This window comes from Capsicum annuum, chromosome 2 (assembly GCF_002878395.1).
Source record: "Capsicum annuum cultivar UCD-10X-F1 chromosome 2, UCD10Xv1.1, whole genome shotgun sequence".
NCBI lineage: Eukaryota > Viridiplantae > Streptophyta > Magnoliopsida > Solanales > Solanaceae > Capsicum > Capsicum annuum.
This window is the reverse complement of record NC_061112.1, coordinates 133,634,707-133,645,199: the sequence shown is the minus strand read 5'-3', so window position 1 is coordinate 133,645,199 and position 10,493 is coordinate 133,634,707. Positions and strand designations below refer to the sequence as shown.

At 34.6% G+C, this 10,493-nt stretch overlaps 1 protein-coding gene across 5 annotated transcripts; it reads right to left on the bottom strand.

Annotated features, from left to right (window-relative positions):
- Window positions 1–920: 920 nt before the first annotated feature.
- On the bottom strand, window positions 921–7,340 carry LOC107859561 (homeobox-leucine zipper protein PROTODERMAL FACTOR 2). Of its 5 annotated transcripts, none has more exons than XM_047407050.1 (12): window positions 6,969–7,340; window positions 5,610–5,880; window positions 5,392–5,509; window positions 4,932–5,120; window positions 3,844–4,284; window positions 3,572–3,673; window positions 3,146–3,346; window positions 2,889–3,063; window positions 2,531–2,802; window positions 2,280–2,375; window positions 1,815–2,206; window positions 921–1,290 (listed from the first exon to the last, which is right to left on the bottom strand). In XM_047407050.1, the coding sequence occupies exons 2-11, from the start codon at window positions 5,843–5,845 to the stop codon at window positions 1,829–1,831; spliced, it is 2,208 nt and encodes a 735-aa protein (XP_047263006.1). In that variant the 5' UTR covers window positions 5,846–5,880; window positions 6,969–7,340; the 3' UTR covers window positions 921–1,290; window positions 1,815–1,828. The 5 variants fall into 5 exon arrangements, with proteins under 5 accessions (XP_047263006.1, XP_047263005.1, XP_047263003.1 ...); XM_047407049.1 differs by lacking the exon at window positions 6,969–7,340 and adding an exon at window positions 6,286–6,515; XM_047407047.1 differs by lacking the exon at window positions 921–1,290 and adding an exon at window positions 1,528–1,687.
- Between the last annotated feature and the right edge of the window lie 3,153 nt (window positions 7,341–10,493).

Below are 10,493 nucleotides of genomic sequence, written 5' to 3'. Positions count from 1 at the left end.
GTATCCTTTTCTTATTATCATAATCAACATTATTAAACTAGGTGTGTTCGATATGAAAGAATTCTTAAAAAATATTATTTTTTTAAAAATAAGTGATCGCTTATTTATTTTATTAGTGTTTTTACGTAAGCAAAAAATACTATCTTTTAAAGCATTTATATATATCATATCAAAGATAGGAGAGTGGGGGTAGGAGTTTGAGCCGGTGGGGCATGTGGAGGATGGAGGACATAGTCAACGTGAAATGTCAACAAAGAAATTTAATTAGTCATTTTCTAAAAACTTATTTTTCCGAAGAAAATATTTTCAATAAATATTTGACCGAACATTAAAAAAAAAAATTTAAAATATTTTCAAGAAAATCTTTTCACCCGTACTAAATATTGGACTTAGGATTAAAAAGGATAAATAAGTTGTTCAATTAAGTAGGAGTCCTCCAAGTTTTTTAAATTAGGTGAGAGGAACAATTTTTTTTTGAGTTTTTTTTTTTTTTAAAGTTTTTTCATTCGAACAACTTGTCCCAGTTGTACAACAACTTTGGTAGTTGTTCGACAACTACCAAAGTTGTTCAACAACTAGGCACAGTTCTCCTACAATTGCACCTAGTTGTTGAACAACTAGACGCAGTTATTCGACAACTGAGAGAAGTTGTTCAATAACTGCACGAAGTTATTCAGACAACTAACATAGCTGTCCCACAATTATTTCAGTTGTTCAAGAGACTTAGCTTTTTTTTAGGAACAAGTTTGTGGGACCCACTTGTCCTTGCTAGGCCCTTCTAGCTTATTTTTCTCACTAAACACACCCTTAATATTGAACTCCAATGTGAGCTGACAAAAAGGATTTTGATTAGTCAACAAGGATTATGAGTAGCAAATTACCATCACCACGAATCAAACTCATGGCTTAATTCCCATGAATAATCAGTACACAACTTCCATTCGACATACAAATAGAAAACTAATAAATACTTCAGATCAATGAATCCATAAATTTGCTAGCGCTAGCAAACGTAACATTTCAGAAGTCAAACAAAACTTCTTCCAAAAACATATAGATTTGTCTTAATGATAATAAACCCTTGAAGCAAAGAGCTCAAATAAAAAATACAGCCTTATTGTTATATATATATCCTAACATGTACTAGTAAGGCAGCCTGCTTCTTTCCCCAAAACAAAAGCAATCACCACCATTGCACGGATTTCCCGTTATCCACTCCTTCCTTTGTCTCATAGTGCATGAATTTATCTTGTAACTTTCTTTTAACTCTTCCCCCTTCAAGGCCACCACCTGCCACTTTGTCACAACAAAAAAAAGTTACAAATTTCAGACTACAATGTAAGCGTTGCACATAACTGTGTTACAATGGAGGAGTCATGATTTTTTAAAAAAGCAATCATAAAAATGTGTAAAGAAGTCCCACCTCAGATATTTCGATCATGCACTTTCAGGCGTCACAGCGGATTTAATCCTGTATAGATTTGTCTTAATGATAATAAACCCTTAAAGCAAAGAGCTCAAATCCTAACATGTACTAGTAAGGCAGCCTGCTTCTTTCCCCAAAACAAAAGCAATCACCACCATTGCACGGATTTCGCGTTATCCACTCCTTCCTTTGTCTCATAGTGCATGAATTTATCTTGTAACTTTCTTTTAACTCTTCCCCCTTCAAGGCCACCACCTGCCACTTTGTCACAACAAAAAAAAGTTACAAAATTCAGACTACAATGTAAGCGTTGCACATAACTGTGTTACAATGGACGAGTCATGATTTTTTAAAAAAGCAATCATAAAAATGTGTAAAGAAGTCCCACCTCAGATATTTCGATCATGCACTTTCAGGCGTCACAGCGGATTTAATCCTGTCAACGGTGCACTTGATGAGACTATTAACAGTTGCAACTGATCCAAGGGAAAGTTTTGCAGTTGGGACTGAATCAACCAATATTTGAAATGCAACTGTTAGCAGCGACCCGCCAACAGAGCCAACATCTGAACTGCTGCCGCTACCACCATGGTGATTGGTCGACCCGTCAGGAAGAATAGCAAAACCAGATGGCAACAGAGCAACATAGTCAGGGTCACCCCCACTTAACACCACATTCATTGCGACAATATCAACTGGAGCGTAAATAACATAAGATCCTGTTGGGTCAGTTGAACTCTCTTGGAGTATCAACATGTTACTCTGGTGAGAGTTTCCACTCTGCAGAAATAAATTACTTATTTGAGTATTAGTTTTTCATACCGATAAGAGAAGACAAATAATGTGATCATACATTGACACGGAGTAGAGATACGCAGTTTCCAGGGTCACGGCCATTTGCGATGTGTGCCATTTCCTGAATAACACCACCATTGGAAAGAATATCCCACTGCAAAAATTAATTAGCAGATGGTCAGATGATCTGAAATTGGTTTGATACACTTGGATATTTAAACCTTTTGTGTTAACGGGAGACTACAATTTAGGTGTAAATTTAATCCCCCAGTTTTACTAAATTGAAGCTAATTGCTTAATGATTTTTACCTCACTCCTGGAGTTCTCGTCGCGGAGAAAATCAAACACTCTTTTAGGAGAAACTGGGATCCAAAAAGATGTTGCAGCGCTCAGCACAATTCCAGGAGGTCTCCCAGGATCATCAATGCTCTTTCTTGTCATGACTCTAACATCATCAGCACCACTTCCGGACAACGTTGTCCACGTGTGAGTTGTCGATGTACCAACACCAGCACAAAAGCTCCTCACCATTCTCTCAGCAAGTTTCAACATGCTCTTTCGTCCGGCTGGACTTGTGAAAACTGCAAATCAATAGAAAATCACAAGTGATTCACGATCAAAAGAACATTGAATTTACCAACTAAATTAAGAGATTTGTCTAAATTACTTCCAACATCTCCAGTTTGGATGTTATTTGCCATTGCACTTGCAAGCCGTTCACATTGTCTCTCTAATGTTGCCACCCAGCGCTTTGCTCCAAATGCAAGCCCAGAACAGACAAGTGGCTTGTACATGTCGTGAACAGCTTTTTCATCCGCCTCAACATGTTCAACCCATGTGACCTAGACAGATAACAATGTGTTAGGACTTATTAAAGAGTTCAATGAACTTCTCTGTAATTCAAAATTTGAGGAGTGTCGTTACCTGGGAGTAACCATTTGGCAATTCTTTAATTAAACAGCCAGAGGGTCTTCTTCGGCATGGTGGCACTGGAGAAGGGCGCAAACTATCTAGGGAAACATCAACTACTGCCCAAGTCCCATCATCATGTTGCTTACAATATCTTAAGAAAAAGTTCTCCCGAATTGGAACAAGGGGAGAGGGAACCTGGAACTCCGCTGTCATCTAAATTTAAAACATAACAAAGAAAACTATTTAGAGCGTATTTCGTCTATTTAAAAAAGAATGAAATAACTCAAAGTACGAGGATCAAATTTTTGAAGTAGTAATAATGACAGATATGCAATAAAAAGTAGTACTAGAAGCATATCTATGATATTCTTCTATAGGGAATTTGGTGCTGAAGAAAAAAATATTTAATTAGGGTCACAAGAGGACTTCAAACAATACCACTTGCAATGCTCCATTGTAGTTTCCGGCTACTCCGGTTGACAAGACTTCAACGGTCATTCCTCTAGACACCAGGCCCGCAAAAACGCTTGTCCATTGATTCTGAAATCGCCACAAGAGAAATAATTGTTCTTTATAAAAAAAATAGTTAGGTGTACGAAACACGGTCCTAGGAAGGGTGCTCTCAATGATGCAACCTACCATGACGCAAGTTAAAATGTCATGTACATGAAAAGAAAATACATTCTAAAATAGTAAAGTAGAAATCTTACCGCATCCATCAAAATCTCTACTAAATTAATAGGATTCATTATAACAACAGAGCTAGCTCGTGAGGCTTCAGAATTCAGGGTCAATGGCTTAGGTCCAGTTATGCCTCGAGGGAAAGTCCGAGCATATTCCTCCTCACATAAAGTCACAATAGAATTCTCCGAGTTTGTGATCCACATAGGTTCATCAGTTTGGGCCATTCTAGTAAGTTCCTCCATTGCGGAAACAGCAAGTTCAATGACCACGGGCTTCTCTCCATCTGTAAGGCCCCTAATTGCCGTTCTGAAAATGTCACCAACATTGTACATTTCATCAAGCAAACCTGATTGAGGTCCAAAAGCCAAATCTAGAGAACGAGGTGCTTCTGGTGGAGGAAGATGGGGAGGAAAGTTGAGCATTGGTTTTCCAACATATTTTGCAGCTATTCCAGATATTCTATCAATCTGTAGGATTAAAAAAAATCAATAAACTAAAATAACTTTACCTTCTATAAATTGATAGTGAAAAATAATTTTGATTCTGTCAGGTCACCTAAAATAAATTTGTTCATCTCATTATATGTCATAGATTTCTTACTTAGTCCTAATTAAAGAGGCATTATTTGATTATACACGAAATATAAGGAAAAAAAAAAAGACTTGAAAACTTGTGCCTTGTGGTTCAAGAATAAGAAATCATCTTGTGGAAGATAAAATTATAATTTTATAGTTAAATTTTTCTAGAAATATGATATTCGCACTAAAAATGTGTCACATCACTTGAGAATGGGAGGAAATGTTAGTAATAGAATAACAAGTGGAGTGAGGCGAAAAATGACTTTGAGGTGGCATGTCACTAGGCATCCCACCACCACATCAAAATGTAAGGGTCGTGGTGGATTGGGTGTCCACCATGGACTACCCTAATAGAGGAGGGATATATTTGAACATTTAGATAACAATGATGGTATTGTTACACTGATAGTATAACAGAAGATAGGACGACACATTTAAAAATACAAGTTCCAAAAGTGTTCTTTTTTTTTTTTTTAAATGAAGCAGGTGACATGTGTTACAATGATAAAGTAGTTTTGAATTGTAAGTAATATTACCTCTTCTCTAAGACGAGTATTTTCGACCCTCAATTGTTGCTCATCAAATGACATCTCCCCTATGGCTGCAGGCCCTCCACAGTGTGGGCACGACGCATTGGTGAGAGCTTCTTTATACCTTATGTTCTCAGCGCGCAGCTTGTCATTTTCATTCCTCAAGTGTGTGTTCTCACATCGTTCATGTTGAGCCTGAATTATTTAATTAAAACCACAATATAAATCAGTGTGCTATCATGCCTTCTTTGTTTTGTGAAGAATCCTAGATAATAACTTGTGAAGCACATACCTCAATATAATCACTATGCCTGTGTGAATTAAACGAACTCATTGAGTAGTATTCACTATTTAGAACTAAATGGATTCTCAATTTTCCCAAAATGTTCGGATATTTATTTACATCCAATACAAGCTTGGAGAGTTATATTTACTCCGCAGCCAAGAAAAGTAAAAAGAGACCCACCTTCATTTGAGTCCGCTTGTTTTGGAACCAAAACTTCACTTGCAACGGCGCTAGCTCAAGTCTTCTCCCCAGCTCTTTCCTTTGTTTATCGTCTGGGTGTGGGCATTCTTTGAAAAAACTGTGAAATAACAAACCATATGGGAGAATTATTATATATGGAATCAATTTTACCCTCTACAAAATTGATACATTTAAGTGTTAGTATAAGTTACGCTTACGCTTCCATTTCTTGTATTTGGTGTTGCGTATGGCGGTGGTACCTCTTCTTCTTGGTTGGTCGTTGGTTCGGATCTTGATCATCCCCTGAATGTTGGCCTTCCATTATATCAGTTCCTGATTTGCTCTCGAGTTCTTCTTCTCGAAGGAAATCCATTTCAGTCTCTTGTGATTTTTGGGTCGAAGATGGCGTATCAAGCAAATGCTGGTGGCTATCAAACATGTTTGGCTTATACATCTTCCTTTATTCTCTTAAAATGATATATGTTTCATCTGCCCAAAAATAAAAGAGAAAGAAGCCCATCTTTGTGAACAAACCATACACATGCTAGATTATACGGAAGGCGTGGACAAAAGCAAAAGCTCAACATATGTTCAACATACAAAAAGAAGAAAAAAATATATATATATTAGAAAACTCATGTGCTATAGGTAAAAATGATTCTCTAATTATTATTTTTAGGATGTGAAGACTTAAACGTCCACTTTTGTTCTAGCTACGTCTTCTATATTCGTCGTCCCACCATGGTTTAGAGTAAAATTGATATATCTGTGAATTGTGATTCAAAACTAGCTCAAGATCCAAAACAGATCTCAAGAGAAACACAAAAAGAGAGTAAAAGAAAAAGAAGGTACTTAGATAGCCAAAAGAGGTAGTTCAAAGTTCAAACGACTTACATTTCGAAGAATTGAGATTCTCAAGAAGCCATATATACTCTTGATGTTACGGTAGATTTTTGACACTCACCATATGTTATATAAATCTCTTCAACCCTAAAAAGAACACCCCACCCCCTCGCAGCCCCCCTCCCCTCTCTACTGACGACTTCTTTCTTGTCTCTATGTGTAGATAACATAGTTTTTTTTTTGTTTTGAGTTTTGACTGGGTACAAAGAACTAATGGAAAAGAAATGACTTTGGTTTAGGGATATATGTCGAACAAATACGAATTCGTTTTTATTCTATTCTTTTCTATGTCTTGATGTGACAAGGAGAAAAAGTAGGTCTTTTTGACAGTGCCAAAAAATGAAATGGGAAAATTTTTAGTATAGTAAGAACAAAAGACAGTTGACACAAGGTGTGAACACGGACACACTGTCATTTTTTTTTTTTTTCTTTTTTCAAACTTAGTAAAACATATATAGCGTCAACTAATATCAGGTACAGTCCTACTTCACTCATATATCAGTAACTCAACAACGGCATAACAATAGCAAATCCAAAACAATAGTTTTTTTTTATATGTATATATGCAGTATAATTCTCTGACCAAGGAAATTCAATGGAAGAACACCAAGTAAAAAAGTTCATGAAGAGAAACAAAAAAAACAAGCAAGAGAATGATGGAATAGTAAACTTACTTATCTGTAAAGCCTTGGAACAAAAGCAACAAGTGTAGAAAATTAATCCACACTAGGGTTTTAACTTAGATCTGTTTTGAGGCAAAAGGGTCACTGGGGAACAGTTTTTTGGAGGCTGAAACCTAGTTTTTTTATTCTTCTTCTTCTAAGGTTTCTGTTCATGGACAAGGGGATGAATTTTTCTTGTTAAGGGAATTTAAGAAGAATTATTAAAGGGGTTTTGGAGAAGGGGGAATAGGGAACAGGTGGAGAAGATGAAAGGAGTTATTATTGTAGCAGAGGGTATTGAGAGGATCAAATAGCATTAATGGTGAGTGGAGTGAAGGTGTTAATGCTATTCTTGAGAGAGAGAAATGAGAAGTTGGCAGCAACTTATCTTAGATGTTTAAATTTTCCAATATAGTAGTATGGTGAAACAACTTGATTATAACTACTTCAAATAATACTCCTATATTTATACTGTGTTATACTTAAATTACTTGCTATATTTTTTTATGGATGTAAATTTTCCTACTGATTATCTAAATTGATAAGGATCGTCATGGTAATTAAGTTCGTTGTTAGAATTATTTGATGGTAGCAAATATAAAAGAAGGAAAGTAGATATATGGAGAGTAGAATTTTGTGATATTGGTAACAAACTAACAAATCATAAGGAGGAAAATAGATATAAGGAAATTAAAGTAAGTGATTAAATTATAACAGTATTATTGATTATGAGATTTAGTTTGAGAAGGCATGACATAGTCATAATTAAAATTATTTGACGGTATTAACAAATCAAAAGAAGGAAAGTATATATAAGGTGAGTAATTGATAAATTATGACAATACTACTGATTATGAGATCTAGCTGAGAAGGATCTTCATGGTAAATTCACAATTAGAGTTATTTGATGGCAACAAATTAAAAGAAGCAAAGTAGAAATAAGGAGAGTAAGTAATTAACTTATGATTATATTATTGATACTTATGATTACATTATTGATTGTGAGATCTAATTTGATAAGGATCGTCATGATAAGTTCATAGTTCGAATAATTTTATGGTAACAAAATTAAAATAAGGAAAGTAGATATGAGGTGAGTAAGTTATTAATTAACTTATGACAATATTATTGAGTTTGGGATGAATCATCATACATTCATAATCAAAATTATTTGATGGTAACAAATTAAAAGAAGAAATACTTGGAGTGGGGGAGGGATTCCAAAGCAAGTCTTAAAAAACATTTAATAATATTTCTCCTATTTTGGGCCTATTCATAATTTTTCTCTCTTAAAACTCAATAGCTCGGCCAAGCAATATAGCTAAAGTTCCAAAATTGTCATCAACTAGCCATTCGCCACACAATAGCGCAATACTAGTCAAAACTAGTGAACATAAAGAAATACTCATGACAAATAAAAATGACTAGTGGAGCGATTTTAAGAGTTATTTAGAAAGAAAAGAAAAACAACAAATAAATAAAACCTTTTGCACACGCCAAGCAATATGTGAAACTCACCAGAAATTGTCAACTCGTACGCATCAAGTTGAAGAAATCACCATCGGTGTAAACTATACTATAGCCCATGTAAAATAAAATAGTTGTTGTCTATGGAAAAAAGCGGTGAGTAGTTCTCTATTTTTGACGGAGTAATAATACTTAACCATAACTTTTTTACAATGGAAACAAGTCAAAAGCATGTTAGTATAATGATAAAAGGATATCATAAAAACAAACGTCCTTTCAGGAATGACAACAATAATCGATCTTGTTTGTTTCATGTAAGCAAAAAAAATTTTACAATTCTATAATGACCTTTGTAAACCTTTTTATATCAAATTTTATTTTAGGAGGTTTCCGAATGAATCATATAATCGGTATGACTACGTACTTGCATTGAGATAGCCAATAATCGTGCACCCATCATAAAGAAGTCAAATATAGTGGTACATCTCTATCTGAGGGAGATTAATAACCATTTTCTAGTTTTACCATTCCACTAGCGAGGGTCCGAGGGATATAACGCTAATCTATAACTACACGGTGCAAAGGTTTCACAATCATGTTGTTAACTACGGATCCATTAAAGTCCAACTATCATACGAGTGCTTACTTGCAATAAACATTTCCAAAACAGTACAAGACATTTAGGTTCGTATCAAATCATATTATATATTAACATTTTAACAAAGCACTTGTTAAGATAATTATTTCTCAAGTAAGCGCAATATTTTTACTCTAGCTGTAATCATTTCTCAAGTAAGAATAAATATATCTAGCAATTGTGACAACATTTGAAATAACTATTTTGGTAGCATATCATTTAAAAAGACTTAGCCCACATACAATGTCAAAGCATTTGGTGAAACACATTTTTACTTTTAGAATCATGTTTAAGTCATGCAGGTTATGAAAACACAAATTATATTATGATTATTACTCAAAGTATTCATGTGGAGGTACCAAACTCGTCAATTAAAGTAGCTTGTATGATATTTTTTTCTTTTTTTGTTGTTGATTATTCTATATTATCCCCAAACACGAGTCTAAGTATCAAATTCATAGGTTACCAACAAAATCAGGTTCTTTTCTACTATATTTCTGTCTGTCCATTACAAATAACCCCTACCCATAACTATATAAAAATAAATCTCTACAACTTTCACTTTCATATCCACAGGACATTTATCAACTAGTAGTTGGTAATAGAGATCTAGATTAGGTTATTCCTGTGACTCTTTGAGCACATATCAATAGTCGAATCTCCGTTATGGTCATATGGTCTCATAATCATGATTTTGCTAAAGCGCGATAGGATATGTCTTATCTTTCTTCCTCATTTCTCCGTATAACGAGTGTGACAATTAGGATTAATTAATAGCTGAATCTAATAACTTTGTTTATCTTGTTACCATTTGGTTTGAGCAATGAAGATTATGCGCAGCAACATAAGAGACAAAACATATACTAGTTATGTTGAATTTTTCTTTTATTAGCTCTCTGTCATGTCGTCCCACGATCGACAGAAATATAGCAGGGTCACGTTGTTTTCTTTAATTTTTACTGCAAGTTTCGAATTCAATTTTGCAGAGATAGCACAGAAGAAATTATGAAATGGTCACCTCTCCAGTATTTTTATGTTGATCACCTAGCTCGTGTAATTACTTGAATTCCATAACCCTCTGCAATTTGACATGCATATGCCTATTTTAAGATGGAACTTAAGTAACCTTACTGTTATATAAGATAGCTAGAAATTTTCCTAACGTGCATTCAGCTATTGTTACAATCAAAACATAGATTTTGCCTAATCCCCACCAATATAATGGTGGTTTAAAAATATGCATTTAGCTATTATATTGTTAGAGTCAGCAATAAATGCACAAATATATATATATATATATATATATGAAAGTATGTATATATGTATGTTTGTTTTATATATATTTATATTTGTTTGTTGGTTGGTTTTGTGTGTGTGTTGGGGAGAGGGGCATGCGTGCGTGCGATCCTTGATTTGGTATAATTGCAAGAAGA